General features: G+C 49.4%; 2 protein-coding genes across 3 annotated transcripts; one reads left to right on the top strand and one right to left on the bottom strand.

Annotated features, from left to right (window-relative positions):
• Window positions 1–591: 591 nt before the first annotated feature.
• Window positions 592–13,492, bottom strand: SERTAD4 (SERTA domain containing 4). Of its 2 annotated transcripts, none has more exons than XM_075529900.1 (4): window positions 13,159–13,492; window positions 7,736–7,927; window positions 6,408–6,523; window positions 592–3,213 (listed from the first exon to the last, which is right to left on the bottom strand). In XM_075529900.1, exons 2-4 carry the CDS (start codon window positions 7,908–7,910, stop codon window positions 2,404–2,406), a joined length of 1,101 nt encoding a protein of 366 aa, XP_075386015.1. In that variant the 5' UTR covers window positions 7,911–7,927; window positions 13,159–13,492; the 3' UTR covers window positions 592–2,403. The 2 variants fall into 2 exon arrangements, with proteins under 2 accessions (XP_075386015.1, XP_075386023.1); XM_075529908.1 differs by lacking the exon at window positions 13,159–13,492 and adding an exon at window positions 8,104–8,577.
• On the top strand, window positions 12,264–14,585 carry LOC142439843 (uncharacterized). Its single transcript, XM_075542474.1, has 3 exons — window positions 12,264–12,549; window positions 12,653–13,454; window positions 14,431–14,585. Exons 1-2 carry the CDS (start codon window positions 12,264–12,266, stop codon window positions 13,384–13,386), a joined length of 1,020 nt encoding a protein of 339 aa, XP_075398589.1. The 3' UTR covers window positions 13,387–13,454; window positions 14,431–14,585.
• The last annotated feature ends 1,685 nt before the right edge of the window (window positions 14,586–16,270 follow it).

Genomic DNA, 16,270 nt, shown 5'->3' with positions numbered 1-16,270 from the left:
GTGCCGTTAGATCCAGGGGCCCCACTCACCCTGAACAGCAGCAACCCGGTGGCATCGACTAAGCACATGCAGGCGCCCACTGCTCCGGTGCACTGTGGAAATTCAGCGATGAAGGCATTTTAAAGCTGAGGTCCCCACAGATTTAAAGCGCCATGATTTTCAACTCTTTTAGTATCTGTGCCGCCGAAGCAAGCACGATTTTCAATTCTTACGACGAATTCATTGGCTTTCAGCTAGCTTTCTCCCCCCCCCCCCTTAGCACATGAAATATTAGCTTCAGAGAACAACAATACAGAATGGTGTGGTATTCTGCCAGCAGTGATCCACAGCTTCTAAACCCACGGATACGGGTCATCTTCTGGACAATTTGTCCTTTTACAAAGCGATCAGTAAGCCTTTGGAGTAGGGCATCATGCTAAGCCTATAAATTAGGACCATTCTAAAACACCTTCACACCTTCAGATTAACCTTTATTTTGAAAAGTCCTGTATGGCCACTGTTCATGTGAGTTTAAAGACATTTTGAATTATTTTTCCCCCTGAAAGAAGAGAGTAAGGGAAACATGGCCAATAACATGCAAACACCAAAATCTCAATGAATTTTGATCATTTTAATAAATATATATCAAGAAAACCTCACTTTATTACAACACATTCATATACAAGCATCTATCACCTAGGTTTCCAACATCAAATGTTTATCAAATATTGAAAATAAAGAACAAACATTCCTAGACTAGTTAGCTATAACACAAGAACACGGTTTTAAAAATTGGTCCTTGTGGACAATTGTCCAAAACGATGATCCTACTCATACACTGTATGAATGAGACCTATATTTAATATTGATAGCAATAATTAAAAAAAAGCTTTTATCTTGGAGAAATTGGGAGGACTTTCTGATCCCCTCCATTTGGCATTTGGTTCCCGGGAAGCCTTGTTTTAAGGAAGCCAGGGTCAGTCAGTGAGCTTTCAAACTGGAACACGCATTAGTAGGAGGGGCTGGCTGGAGTGTGTGCGTGGGGTGTTCAGAGGGGAACTCTGAACATGCGTATGGGCGTATGCGCCAAAGAAATACTGTGGAAAATGATGGGCCAAATGCGCAGTCCTCTTCACAGATCCAGTCCCTTTTCTCCAAAATAACTCTGCCCAAACTAAAGTCTTTACATTCTTTAAGATCAAACCTTATCGACCACCACATCATTTATTAACATTGTGCTTCTTAATCAACAGCAAAAGTCATCATATAAAAAAAAATCACATGCGCTGAGAAGCTCAAGGAGTGAAATGTTGCAAAACCAGGATAAAGTATAAAGCATGCCACGGGTCCATGGACTCCATCGGACAGTGAAACAGAATGAAACAGAACAACCAAAACCCCCAAAGAAACCCAAACCCCAGCAACCGATCTTGGCCATAGAAAAGCTGAAGCCGCGAAAGCTGGTTTCTAACAGCTCTCTCTATTGTCCCCGTCGCCCCCTTCCGAACAAGTCAGATCCCAAAGCGACGGGGCATCGAACATAAATTTAGGGAGAATAGAGATGTTGAATCAAAAGTTGAATGCGATAGTTCAAAGTTTTCAAACAATATGGATCCACCCTGTGTGTGTAATTTTTTTTTCTGTGTGTTAAATCCCTGCTGTAACTCTTGATTTACCCTTAATTTTCACACTGGCAAAAATTAAGATCAAGTAAGGCACCAAAATTCGCCCTGTATAACGCCTCTCTAAACGCCTCCTCACCCATCACAGGCTAGCCAGGAACTTGCAGGGATTGCCCTCACCGTGGATTGTGGGTTGCCACCGCTAGACAGGTGAGTTCGTCGCGTTCCATCCCATTTCATCTGTCACACGAGACGGTGAATTACAAATACTGAGCAGCACGCTGCAGCTGTGTCATCTAGTGCCTCGTCTTCAGGCATTTGTTCAGGAAAAAAAATACTGTATCATAAAGAAGCAGCAGGCTTCCTTTGCTGGTTATACTGATTTGCTCACCAAATAACTACCTAATTCATTGTCAAACATGTCGATGGATCTTAACTAGTGACAGGCTCCTTGCAAGGATGGAAGAGTGTGTATGTGAAGCAATGGAAACATCACAAGAGCACATTGTCCGCCCCTCCCAATTTAATCTACCGATCTTTTCAGTAAGGAAATGAAGACAGACACTTTCAAGCATGAAGTCAAGCTGCCTTCTCGCTACCTCCACCACATTGGTTAAGTTGCTCGTGGATGCCTATTCTACAGATGTTTTATGCAATCTGCTCTCCAGGCATTGCAACGACACGGCGTGTTCATGGCATAATTTCATCCATTGTACAAAACTATAAAATCCATTCAAAATAAAATTTATGAGAGCTAATTGATCGTGCTGTGCATGCTTCCAAGTCCCCGTGGAAAGATGGCTCATATTTTACTCCCTTTGCTGCAGCACAGCTTGTTGTTCGGCGGAGGCTCCTTTTTCCTCACGGACTTTTTCCAAGACTCACTCATATTGTTTTTCTCGTGACATCCAGTCTCAAAATAATCGTAAAACTGGCCTTTGCCCTCAAATGCAAGGTCATTTCCCACAGGTTCATGGCTTAGGAGGCCACCGTCCCTGCCAGTGTCACTGCTGGCTCTCTCATCATGTAATTTGGCCTTTTCCTGAACGCCAAGGGGCCTGGCGTGAGTGATGAATATTTCACTGCCAGCTAGCTGCCCGTCACTCTTGTACAGAGGTGGTCTGCCGACATCAAAATCCACCTGGTGGGAACAACTTGGTAAAGGCAGAGGGGGAGAAGAGGAGGAAGAGGAAGAGGAGGAGGAGGAAGAGGAGGAGGAGGAAGAGGAAGAGGAAAAGGAAGAGGAGGAGGAAGAGACAGTGGAGGCACTTCCAATATTAGCATTGACAGAAAGGGGCAAATTTAGGTAGTGACCGCCACACTCTTGGTAAAAGCAGCAGGCATGGAACCTTTCACACTCCTCTTTGGCCATCCGTGGTCGCTTCCGGTAAGGACAGTCTTGAGCCATGAACCATTCTTGGGCAGAGGCGCCATTGAAAGAGCAGGCAGGAAAGCACCAGTTATTCTGCATGAGAATTTCTCCGTGGATCCTTTTCATCAAGTTGTTTATAAGGACAGATCTTCGGAGGTATACTTCAGGGTCGTCGATAAACTTTAGCTTTTCTAAGGACATATAGAGGATGTGGGCTCGCTCCTCAAAGATCGAGATGGTCTACAAACCAAAACAGGAAGAGAAAGCTTAGGAAAAGGACGAGACACACACATCATCTCAGCCCCTCTGCCTGCCTCTCTCCCTGCTCAGCAGAAGGGCGGGGTCTCGCTGCCTCTGGGGCTGAGATGTGATGCTGCCCCCACTGCTGCTCCTTCCTCACCTGGCGCGGCCTGCCCACGGGTCTCCTTCCAGACTCACTGTGGGTCAAACATGGGAGAGTGCAGCCACATGCAGGCCTCAGCAGTGACAGGAAGTTGGGTTGCCCCCTCATCCATGGCCCTTGAGGGAAATGCTGTTAGACGCTAGGAGAGACATTCCTCTGGGGATGGGCTAGAGTCATGACTAGAAAGGGTGTAAGGGTTAAGAGTTAAGGTTTTGTATCTTGATCTGGAAGCGAACTTTCAAAGTAGGTTCACCTTGGGGAAATTCATCCAGCTGAAACCATATACTTGTGCTGCCATGGGTGCCCCTTATTGGCTGCTCAAACGTTTAGGTGCTCAGCTGTCAACTGGAAGGGTGGCAATCCCGATACAGCCAACAGCACCCTGGAAGAAAGGTCTGGTGATCTACTTCCAAAGGGTCAGCCTTAAAAAGCCTCCAAAGCACAGTTCCACTCTGACATAGATGATCTCCCCACCACCACTGAGTCCATGCCAACTCACAGTGACCCACTCGGACAAAGCAGAACTACACCACAGGATTTCTGAGACGTTAAATCATTACTGGAGAAGGCTGGCTCATCTATTTCCCAAGGAACAGCTGGTACATTTGAACTACTGACCTTGAAGTTAACAGCCCAAAGACTCATGAATGAAACATCCTGCCACCAGCCTCACAATTGTTCCAATTCAGACAAGGGAGCTTTCAACAGTTGATGAAAAAATGGAGTAATGCAATTTTCCACAAATTTTTGAAAGCTCCTTGTGTGTGTGTGTATTTATATATACACTATATACACACACACACTATATATATGTACACACACACACACACCATATTGCATGTTGGTGCTACCCAGAAGGTTAGCAGTTCAAAACCAGCAGTCACCCTGCAGGAGAAAGGCAGGGCTTTCTACTCCTATAAAGAGTCACAGTCTGAAACTCACAGGGGCAGTTCTACCTTGTCCTACAGGCTTGCGATGAGTCCGAATCGACTTGATGGTAGTGAGTACTGACACTGAATAGATTCTGATTCATAGCAACCTTTTAGGACACAACAGAAATACCCCGGCCCTGGTGGTGCATTTGGTTGTAAACGGCAAGGTCAGCAGATCAAAACCACCATCGGCTCCAGGGGGAAAAGATGAGGCTTTGTACTCTTGTAAAAAGTGACAATCTCAGAAACTCACAGTGGGCAGCTCTACTCTGTCCTTTGGGAGTTAGAATCGACTTGATGGCAGTGAGTTTGGCCCTTGGTTTTGGTCATCGGTACAAACGCAGACTGCTACATGTTCTCCTGCAGAGCGGCTGGCAAGTTCGAACCACCGACCTTCTGCTTATCAGCCTAGCATAAAGTACATATACAGAAGATGCCTCAAGAAGATGTGTTTGGAAGATGCCAAGTGGCAGATCATAATGCGTGTCCTTCCATGCTGGCCCAGCCCTCAAGGAGCACGCGATCGGGCTCTCAGTCCTGCCTCCCTTGACGTCTCTGTGTTGTGCACTTGCAATCATGCCTGCTCGAAGGAAGACACCAATACCGCATGAGGCTCAAACTCTGCTAGGACGTGTCCCTTGCAGGACCAGTCCCGGCCTCCTTTGGGCACTGAGCAAAGACACAACAAGAGGACCTACTCCTGTGTGGCGGCTGGTGTCATTCCGGGAGCAGTTGACAAACTGCTACAACCACAGTGCAGGAAGTAAAAAGGAAACAGACTGCTTGGGTCCCCAGGGACAGCACTTTCAGGTCAGAAAAAAAGAAGCAAGCTGGCAGCTTCACCTCAGAAGCTGGGACTTAACTTGAAGAGCTGTGAACGAAAGCGGCTGAGGTTGACGACAGGCAGGACCTCCGTAGGGAAGGCATCTGCCTAGGCATCCAGATGCCGCGATGAGCGTCGCCCGCAGGACTGAGGGCGAATTAGAAACGCTCTGAGCATGTCATGCACCTAAGGTCTGGGTTATCCCTGGGTGGTGTAATCGGGGCAAAGGACAAGGAGGTTCAGCTCCACCCAGAGGTCCATGGAAAGAAGAGCCAGGTGACCAACTTCTGAAAAATCAGTCACTGAAAACCCTGCAGAACAAGCCTTCCTGACGCACTTGGGGCCAGCATGAGTTGGCACCTGGCTTGGTTTCTTGTTTGTTTGGTGTGCATGCCACGAGTATTGACTCAGCAGCCAGCTCTGAAAGATCATCGTCAAGAAAAAGAATGGCTATGTCACACACTTTAGATGGCCAGTGTCGGAATTCTACCCATTTGCCCGATCCCGCTGTTTGCTTCTTCTACATCAGAATAAAAAGTTGACTTTGGTCCTGTTTTTTGAGAATGAGTCCAAAAAGAGCCCAGGTGCTCCCGTGGGATAAGCACGGGTGGGCAAGCCAAACCCACCAGGTGCTCCTTGGGAGAAAGAAGAGGCTGGCTGTGCCAGTAGAGATGTATTGTCAGAGAACTCTGCCCAAGGTCGCTAAACATCGGAATCAACTCAGTCACAGTTGCCTTCTGGGGGTGGTTCATAGGTAACAAATGCACAATCCCGCGCGTGTTCCTTTTCTCATGCACACACTGATGGAATTGTGAGTCCACCGTTACGAGGCCAGGAAAAGCCCCAAATGAGCCCCCAGCATGCACAGAGCAGGCCGAGCTCCGGGAGGAAAACGGGTCAGAATGGAACAACTACATTTCTGGGTGGGCACCTGAGAGCGCAGGAGAATGTTAATTCTCCATGCCTCTTGAGGAAAATGAAACCCGAAGGCAAAAGGCATTCCTTGGATTCTTAAATTATGTTTTGTTTTGGTTTTTTTCTGAGTACAGGAGCTCTTGCTGGTTCCTTCTTAAACTACTTCACAGAAAAAAACCAACAACCCCCAAACACAGGACCCCTAAAAAAGTGACAGTGATGAATGTGGCCCTGTTCGGAATGGCTCATGTTCATTGCTTGGGTGGAACAAGTTAATTTCTGGAAATGAATCAAGCAACTGTTGCTAAGTATCTTAAACTCTTAATAAAAATAATGACCATTTAAAAGAAAAACAACATACTTTATGGCTGCAGCTGCTGAGTGGTGGGTGAAAATCCTCCTCTTCCACATACTTCCTCTTAAAGTATGTGATCTTGGATGTTGTTAGAGGATTTGAAATTCCCCGGTAATGTGATCCTGTGGTAATCAATCAGATAGGACAAATGACATGCGGTTTGCCAGAGGTTCTCCAAACAAAATACTTTCGTTTCCTTCTTCCAAGAAGATAACTAGGTTGCGTTGTTTGTCTGTGCATGTGGTGATTAAAAAATAAACATTTGTCTTTGTAGCTGCTGTCTTACAGAATCCTGTGACCCAGGTTGATTCCTAGCCAATTATAGAGAAAAACGACTATGCTCATGGTTTACTGGTGACCAGGATCTTAATTCTATGCACAGCAAAAATCCATACACCGAAAGGGTGCAACATCTCTGAGGTAGTATGATCGCTTAATGCAGACTGTTGACTTAAATCCAGGAGAATATAATGCCACGATCGAAATGCACACACCTTTAACATCTTTAACCGATTTAGCCAATTTAAAAATATGATTGGCTCTGGCCTAGCACACCCACATTGGTGTTTTGATGGGCTAGTGCCTCGTTCAGTTAAGGAAGGTATACTTTTAAACTTTTAAAACTACTGGAAAGTACTCGACAACGAAAAGTCAAGTTCACGCTCCAAAATGTTAACCAGGAATGAAAATCAAGTCTGAGGGTTTTATTTTTTTTAAAGCTCAGAGGGTTTATCCCTGTTTGAGTAAAGCAAACTTCCCCGAGCTGCTGTTTTACAGTTTAGTTTTCTTCCATCGCAGCTACTGTAGGAAAAAAACACCAGAGGAACTTAGACTGTAAGAATAGAGAGTCAGGAACAAATATTTCTATCTCCTTGGCTGAAAAGAAACCCGCCCCTCATAATACCAAAGCCAATTGTATGCTTAATAAAAATAAAAGGGGGCAGGGAGAGAAATCAATCCACAGAGTGTGGCCCAAAGGGGTAGACTCTTTATGTCTCATGGGATGGGATTTCATTGTAAAGCCATGGGGTCTCACAGACCAGAAAGCCCGAGCCTAGATCCAGAGCTTGAAAATCTGGTTTGGTTTTCTTCGAACTAGAGACGCGTGACTTATACCTGAAGCAGCAGCACATGTAGATGCAAGTTTGGTTGCCATTTAAATATCCCTTCTGGTCCTGCCCCTGGAGCCCTGGGCTGGATTATGAGAGGCACTTAGACAGCCAGGGAAATCCCTGAAGCTCAAAGTCTTTCCACTCATAAGTCCCCTGAGATACAGTACCTCTTCCCTGCCAGTCTGGCCACAGAGGGCAGCAGGGGACAGTCCAGGGCATTACCTGCCAGTGGGGGACCAGCCCCCCGGTCTCCCTGCAGAGGGGCTTGCGCTGGTCCTGGGCCACCAGGGCCTGCATAGCTGTCAGCCTCCCATAGCGTCTGGTACCCGGCAATTTCAGCAGCTCCTTCTGAGACAATGGGCTCGCAGAATCTATTCATGGACAGAACCAGAGTCATCTCTGACAGCCTCGGATCTGGGAAAAAAAAAAAAAAGGTGCGGGTAGGGAGGAGAGGGGAGAGAAATAGGCTTCATCAGGGTCAAGTCCAGGGCCTCATTCCTTCGCTTTGAGGAAACTTTTCCTTCTCAGGCCCCCCTCCCCCTGACACCGTTGATTATTTTTTCCAAGGAGACCTCCGCAAACTCTCTTACCGCTATTAGCTCAGCCTGTGTGTGCAGCAAGCTGCATTTCGGGGCGGTTCTTTAAAACCCCCTTTCTTATTGTTCTCCAAGTCCCCTCAGCCTCTCAGAGACAGCTGCTTCGCCTCCTAAACACAGTTTTCCTCATGACCTTCCTGCAGAAAATGTACCGCTCAGAGGCAGGGCTGAAACCCGTGCGTGTCCTTTCTATGAATAAGGGGTTACAAAAATCAATTTTCTAGTCAATCCCCTGAGAGTTCCCTTTGATGACAACCTACTAATCAATCAAAAAGGAAAGAAAAAAAAAACAGGGGGGTGGGGGCCTCCACCTTCATCCCAAATGAGCTCAAGCTCACAGAGCCCCCAGCCTCTCCTCCGTGTGTGCCTGCAGGTCCAGGCCCTCTACAACATTCTGGGTCCCCTCTATCCTTCTGCCAAAGTCAAGCCAGGAGACGCTGGTAGCTGTTCCCACCAGCCCAGATCCCCAGTCCAAACACTGAGATGAAGACCGGAAACTGGCTCCAGGAGCAGCCGTGCGTTGCAGTCCCGCAGGAGCCAAGCACAACATCAGCAGAGCAGGCGGAATATTAAACAGGAGCCAGAGGCGGCCAACACCGCTCCACACGCCCAGACACCAGACAGGAACTTTCCAGGAGGCCCTTCATTCTGGTTCACTCTGGAACCCAGGCCCGCAGGAGTGGGCAGCCTTGCACACGATAGGCAGTGGGGGGGCCTTACATTTTTGCTTGGTTCTAAGCAGGGCTTAGGGTAGGGTCAAAAGTGAGTTCATATTGGCTACTCGCGGGAAAGGGCAAGGGAAACTCGCGACTTAGGGCAGATGGCTGGTGGCGAGGGCCACACGATGACCCTCACTCATGTGAATGGAGGGTTCCTGTGAAGGTGGTTGGCGGGGCCAGCGCTTCGTTGCATATGTGGTTACCAAGGTAAAACAAAACAACAACCAATTTCAGAAAGTGAATTCACAGCAGAATTTGGTATTAGCCAGGAGGCCTGGGGGCCACAGATCACTGGTGATAGAGACCACCTCAACAGAGCCGTCTGAATGCCAATTCCTTCAGGAGACCAACACCGCCTGGAGCCCACCTTGTGGTTTACAGAACTGTCAACAAGAGTGATGTCAGGCCTGCTTTCTTCAGATTGTCTGTCTTTCAAATAGACACAAGGGTCTAATTCTTGCTTTCTCCTTCAAATTATACAGCTTGTAAGACTTTCGGGGGTGGGGGGAGGAAAGGGTGAATCTGCCATTGTCTGATGGAGACTATCATTACCTACATGTTCTAACAGGGTAACAGGGCCTATTCACTTCCAGGGGAAGGAAAGTGACAGGGTCCTGGTGGCTAACAGAGGAGCTCCTGGCCACAGTGACTCCATCCTTAACCCAGTTTTCTCTTTGAGGTGCCCAAGCCTGTCTCAGCCACCCTAAAGAATGCAGCCAGGCTCCTTCAAACAACCTTCTGAAGGGCTGAGAAGGTGCCCTGTCAGTGGCTGGCATGAGGCTGAGGTAGACTGCTAGGTCAGTTACCCCTTCTCTTTCAAGATGCCCTAGGGCACCTCTACAGAGACAGTAGCAAGGACTCGTTAAAACATCTCATCACCAGAGGAGGGGAAAGTTCAATTAGTTTTCTATAAAGACCTGGGGAGGCATGCCACTTACTTGGCCCTTTGAGCCATCAACCAAAAATTTGAGCTGGCATGGAGTTAACCAACCAAGTCATTCTGGCTACTACCCCTCCCTCACACTCAGCAAGGCTTATGAGAATTTATTCCCTGGAAGACTCTCATGAACTGGTTCAATATCTTAACCGATTCTAAGAGATAATTCTATCAGGTAATGCTATTTCCAGGAGCAAATGGGTCAGAGCGTTTTTATCAGATTCAGTAGTCCCCTCCTAAGGGCTCCAACAATCTTTTCCAGCTAAAAACTTACACTCACTCCAGATTCCATCTTTTTGCCTTTTATTACCTGCAACTTCATTACACAGAACTCTTATTACATATAAACAAAAACATGTTGAGGACCACATGTCCCTGAAGAAAGGAAAGCACAGGGCTCTAGCAGCAACTACCTTTGTTTAATCCGCCCTTCTATGGTCTCTGCTGTCTTACATTAGTCAAGAGTTGGTCTATACTTTAATGACTTACTGTTGGAACTTTTTTGATTGTTGCAGATTTTTCTGTGTTTTGAGTTGTTATTAATTCCAGCATCTTTAATTCCATCATTTTGCATGTGAACTTGAAACTTGGTATAATTATTTTTTGACCTCATCTTTTTCTTTTCTTTACAATATAGAATTACAGTGGATTTTTTCCCTCTCTTTTTAAATTTGAAAACCTTTACACACAAAATCCTGAGCTGGAAAGGCTAAATTCTGAAAGTGATTTATGGAAGTCTGAATAAAACATGAATGACTGGGAATTCTTTGGGGGCTGGGAGATTTTTGCATTCTTCATCTATTTAAAACATACACTCACTCACTGCCATCCAGTCCATTCCGACAAAGCCACCCTGTAAGGCACGGGGAAGAACTTCCCCTGTGGGTTTCCAAGCCTGTCACTGGGGAATAGGAAGCCTCGTCTTTCTCCTGGAGGGCAGCTGGTGGTTTTGAACTACTGAACTTTTGGTTAGCAGCCCAACTCGGAATGTTACGTTCAGAAGACACCTTTAACATTCTCTCTCTCTCTCTCTCTCTCTCTCTCTCTCACACACACACACACACACACACACACACACACACACACACACACACTGGAGTGTGCAGTGTCAAGCACCAATGTTTCATGAGGTTCTTTATGGTACATGTGCAGGTCCAAGCTACCCACTCTTTGTGAAAGGATGAAGTGTATCATTCTGCTACTGAATTCAGAAATTTAAGCCCACCAACTTATGTGCTATTAATATTATACAGAGGCACAAAGATTTATATTTGGAATGCAATTTGTTCTTGTCTTTCTTTTTGACATCAGAGGTTAGTGGATCCAAAGGTGAGTGGGAAAGCGTGCCAGTACAGCATCTTCAAACAACAACAAAAACCTTTCACCCTTTACCCTGAGGCTCCTCCATGTCTATCGGGTCAGGTAAGTGGATGTGGTCAAATGACACATCCAGCATCCCCAAAAGGCTGAGGGCTAAAATGTCAAGCTTTCACAGCACATGTTCACAGGGAAGTTAGCTGGCATTTCTACATATTTGCTTTTTCCAGGTAAGTTGGACTTGTTCTTTCCCGAGTCATTGTCATGCCAACTGACACCCCACAAAGGACACCCCAAATTCCATGGCCATGGCACCTTTAATCTAATGGGGTGTGTGTGTGTGTGTGTTTGGCCTCCTCTCTACCTCATCCACTGGAAATAGGAGAATACTCGGTTCTGAATATTCAGAGCAGCTAGAGGTCAGATTCCAATACTACAAAGGAGGGGAAATAAAGGCTGCTATTTCCAGTCTCTCATTGGAGCTGCCAGTCTCCAATGCTTTGCCCAGGTGGAATCACGCCCTGCCATCGACCAGATTGTAACAGCTGCTCCAGCTTTGGGTATTAGAGGTGTCGACGGTTGGATGGGCAGAATAAAATCTTTCCATCCTTCTAAGCAGCCACTTCCTGCCAGTTCCTGCAGTACACCTGTCTGCTCTGGGAAATACATTTCTCAGCTGTAGCTTGCTGCTGGGTCTGAGCAGAGTCAGGGGCTGCCTGGGTCCCCGGGGTCTGGCGCTGGGTCCGCCCCAAACCAGATCCTGTAAGAAGGTCTGAGGTTTCTAGACCGATCCCTGGGGGGGAAGAGGGTGGGGGGGCAAGGGGCCCCTGCGCGCGCGCGCGCGCGCGCGCGCGCACACACACACACACACACACACACACACACACACACACACACACACGCGCGGTGGGGGCGGGGGGATTGGTGTTGCAGTCTCTGACCCCCACACCAGGGTAGCCAGCAGCGCCCGCCAGGCCGCCGTCCGCAGGAGAAAGTAAACAACACCCCAAGTGTCTGGGAACAAAGGGCAAGTTGTCTTTACGCCGTGAGGAGCGGAGTGCCTCTTCCACCGAAGAATAAGCGTTATGACTATTCTTTCTTCCTTTCTTCTTCTTGTGCCTTTTTTTTTAACCGAGTTTCCTTCTAAGGGAAATAAACACCAAAGGTAGAATTCCAAGGAAATGACTCACGGCGGCTGGCAGGGCTTCGACGAGGCTGGCCCCGGGCCCCCGCGCTCCAGCCCGCGGCAGATGCCCGCGCTCGCCTGCCAAACCCACTGGCAGTCCGCGGCTGTGCGAGCGCCCTTTGCGCCCCGAGAGCCGCGGCCGCCAGGGCACTGCCCGCGCCGCCCCGAGCCCTGGGGCCGCTCTCCCCGCGCCGGCGGCCCTCGCCCGGCGCTCGGGAAAGTTGCGCAGGCCGCGGAGGTGGGCGGGCAGCCGGGAGGGGACAGGCGGAGGCGTGGACCCGGCGGGCAGCGGGCTCAGCCCGCCGGGGAGGTGAGCTGAGGACAGAGGAGCCGCCGCCGCCCGCCGCGCGACTCGGCTGCCGGGTGGAGGGTGCGGGGGTTGAGGTGGCGGGGGACAGACGGTGTCAGCTCCCGCAGCGATCCCTTTTCCTTGCCAGCGCGCGCTCCTGACAACGCCAGTCCCGCCCTCCCCACCTGCCCAGGGCCGGGCGCCCGCACCTGGGGGAGCTCCCTGGGGGACCCCGGTCCGCTGGGTTGGGGAACGAAAAAGGGAGACCGAGCAGGCTGTGCTCCCAGCAGCGGCCCGGTCCCCACCCGCCCCTGGACCCGCGCGGGTCCGCGCTGGCGACCCCAGGAGCCACCGCGATTCCCGCCCGGGCACGGGCGCCACCGCGCACGCCGGTCCCGGGAAAGCCCCGCGCCGGGGCCCCGACTCCGCCCCGGCCGCAGCGAGCCGGTCCGCGCGGCCACTCCCGGGCACGGCGGCGGGCGGCGGCGCCGGAGGCCGCGGAGATGCCGCTTGGCGCGAGCGCTCGCCCTCGCCCTCGCCCCCGGGCACCGACCCTCGCCCTCCGCCCGCCCCCGCGGTCCGCGGCCGGCCGCTCTCTTACCGCGGGGTCAGCGCTCGAGCTGCGGCGAGTCCGCTCCGGGCGCCGCGCCAGCCCGGCCACCGGTGCACGCTCGCGCGGGTCCCGGCCCGGCGGCCCGGTCGGCGGTGGCCGCTGGTGCGCGGCGGGCGAGGGTCCCGGCAGGTCCCGCCGCCGCGTCTGGGGCGCTGCGCCGCCGTCGCTGCAGACGGTTATGGTAATGAGCGGCTCTGTCTAGCGAGGAGCGTGTGAAACCCGTCAATCCTGTTTGCCATTTCCCCGTGGATTTCCGAGGAGAGGTTCTGCAGGATGCCCCCAGGGTGAGAGAGGGAACATGACAAGCGCGCCCGCCCGTCCTCCCGCCCTCCCGCCCTCCCTCTGCTCCCGCCGCCGCCGCCGCCGCTCCTAAGGCAGCACACGGGGCGCCTTCCCCTCACCCCCACCCCAACCCGCCCCCGGCCTCCTTCCCGCCCGCCCTCCCTCCTCCCCCCACCCCTCCCCTCCGCTCCCCTCCCGGTGCCCGGGGACACGCGGGCCCAGCTCCAGCCCGCAGACCAGACCCCACGCGCTCCGGGCTCCCGCCCTAGCCTCGGGGGCTTGGCTCCTGCCGAATATTGTGTTCACTCTGCAACCTTGGGAGATGCTGTGTGTGTGTGTGTGTGTGCGTGTGTGCGTGCGTGCGTGCGTGTGTGTGTGTGTGTGTGTTTCAGAGAAAAGAAACAAAAAACACGGTGCCTTTCCCACCGTTTTGCAAAAGACTTTCTTCTCCTTTGCCACAGCAAACGGAGATGAGAAACAGATGTCTGCAGGACCAAACAGTTATTCTCCCCACGCCGCCCGCCCCCGCCCGCTGCCCCCCTCTCCACCCCCACCCCCAACTGCGTCTGTGTCCAAAAGCGACCTTGGTCCTGCTGCAACTTGAATTGGCAACTCTTTATGGGTGGGGCGCCTTGAGGGGGGTAAAAAAAAAAGGAGAAGACAGTCATAAAGGAGGCTGTCCTTTGTCAGGCGAAATGTAATTTAAGCCCCGGGATCACATTGTTTTGCCAGTCCTTATTTTCCCCGGAATTGGGCTCAATTGGAGTTTGTTTTTTGAAACATTAATTCATAACTTCTGTCTAGGGACCCCTCCATAGTCGAGATGGGTCATTTCAGGTGTAATGAAGGTAGAGGCTTAGAAGGCAGAGACCTAATCAAGTCTGGGAGAGGCACCTGCACAAAAGTGTTACAAAGTCTATAATGTTTGTTTACTGCTACTATGCCAGATGTGCTGAATATAACACTTCCTTAAAACAGTGATCCTCCGACTGTGAAGAACCAAACCTCTTGCTGCCTGGCACCCTGGGACCCAGGAGACACACAGACTGAGAATCAGAAAGGAAAGAAAGATCAGGGATGAGGATTAGCATCTGCAAATTGAACTCTATCTAATTTGCATGTTTATTTCCTAGAATTGTAATTAAATTTGTGTAATAAATGTTTTCCATTTCATTTGTACACTTAAAATTTGGGATACTGACATACAGTTCAGTGATTTTTTTAAAAGCCCATGTGGTTCATTCAACAACACAGCAAACAAATATTAAGCATAATTAGAAGTCATCTGTTTTGAAGGTATTTTTGTGGAACTTCATATGTTAAAGACGCTCAAAGGTTTTCAGGGAACTGGGAAGCTCAGGAAAGGCAATTCGGTTGCAAACAGAACGACCCAGCGGACTTCGGAAGCACTATTTCAGGTGTTCCGAAAGGCATTGCAGGATTGGATGCCTAGAATCGGGACTCGGGCATCTCTCTGGGCTCTTTTCTGAGCCTTTTACAATTGTGTCGGCTCGTGAGGGCTTTGTGGCGGTTGTTAAGCATGGCAGTGGTGCCATTTTGTGCGACCTCTGGGGACTCCGTGCCTTGGTAAGAAAGGGTTCGAGGCATTTAAAGCAGTGCAAATACTTGGAAATCCAAATCAGTGTCTAACTCGAGTCAGGAAGAAAATGGGAGGGCTTGGAGGCATGGCTTATTATTGTTTTTATCTCCCTATATGAAAGTTTTATAGCATTTAAAGGACTATGGGGAAATCCCCATGCACACGTGGCTGTGTCCAAATGCATAAAACCAAAAGGAGCAAATTAAGCATAAAATGGAGAAATAACATGAGACCAAGTATCAGCATGGGTTGACTGGCATCTTTGGAGCTTTGGCTCTGAGAAACAGCCCTTCTGGGAACTTGGCATTGCCCATGGGTGGTAGGGCTCTTGGCTTTAATGTTCCCACAAAATGACATCACAACACAAGTATCAAATCATTGTGCTTTATAGCACCCTTGTGAATCTGCGTATGAACTTGACCCTGCCCTGCTCAGATCCCATAGGCTAGCGGGTCTAATCGACAACTTTCCCTGCTCTACTTTTCATCCAGTTTAACATTTTCTGAAATTCAGTACCCAACTGTTGACATCAGGAATCTGCCTACAAGTTAGAAGGTGGTAGTTAAATTTTCACTACATCGAGAAGTCACATGTAAACATTGAGTCGAGCCAGAGGTGGCTACGATGGAGGGAAAGAAGTCACTGTAATCGCGTCTCGGCCTTTGGCTAAGATCAAGTAAGACATCACTCTAAATCAATAATGAGACATTTGGAATGAGTGGCTGTTCATTTATCAGGAAGTTACAATACTCAACTTGAGAACAATGAGTTCGCTTTCTTGGGATATGTCCGAGTACTTGCATGTCTATAAAGTTCCGAGACAGGAGTTTGATTACAAAACTTGCAATAACAAAATCACTGAAGGCAATGATTGTTTTTTTTTTAAATTTTATTTTAATTTTCCCTCTTCGGGAACAAAAAGTGCCAGACATAAAATAGCTGAAGCTCGTTAAAAAATGGGGGGAGGGTGTTACTATTGGAAAGTGGGATGTCACAAGTTAAATTTTCCGTAAACTGATGAAGACACGATGCCCATACCCGAATGCCAACCTCCCCCCGGCCCATGGGTAACTTCTTTACCCAAAGAGTCATCTGTACTGCACCTCTCCAGTCTTCTCCCATTCTCAAACTCTCTCCAGCTAGGTTTGTATCAAACCACTCCATTGAAACTGCTCTTGTCAATGTCACCAACGACCCCCAGGTTGCTCAAGTCAAAGG

Source organism: Tenrec ecaudatus, chromosome 1, assembly GCF_050624435.1.
Source record: "Tenrec ecaudatus isolate mTenEca1 chromosome 1, mTenEca1.hap1, whole genome shotgun sequence".
NCBI lineage: Eukaryota > Metazoa > Chordata > Mammalia > Afrosoricida > Tenrecidae > Tenrec > Tenrec ecaudatus.
Note: the sequence above shows the minus strand (reverse complement) of the source record. Positions and strands in the feature narration are given on the sequence as shown.

Excerpts from the sequence above, each read along its gene's own strand:
- SERTAD4 (XM_075529900.1), bottom strand. The coding sequence starts at position 7,910 with ATGACTCTGGTTCTGTCCATGAATAGATTCTGCGAGCCCATTGTCTCA. Across the intron at positions 6,524-7,735 it reads GGCTGGTCCCCCACTGGCAG|GATCACATTACCGGGGAATT; the intron begins GTAATGCCCTGG and ends TGATTACCACAG. Across the intron at positions 3,214-6,407 it reads TCAGCAGCTGCAGCCATAAA|ACCATCTCGATCTTTGAGGA; the intron begins GTATGTTGTTTT and ends TTTGGTTTGTAG.
- LOC142439843 (XM_075542474.1), top strand. The coding sequence starts at position 12,264 with ATGACTCACGGCGGCTGGCAGGGCTTCGACGAGGCTGGCCCCGGGCCC. Across the intron at positions 12,550-12,652 it reads CAGGCGGAGGCGTGGACCCG|GTGGCGGGGGACAGACGGTG; the intron begins GCGGGCAGCGGG and ends GCGGGGGTTGAG.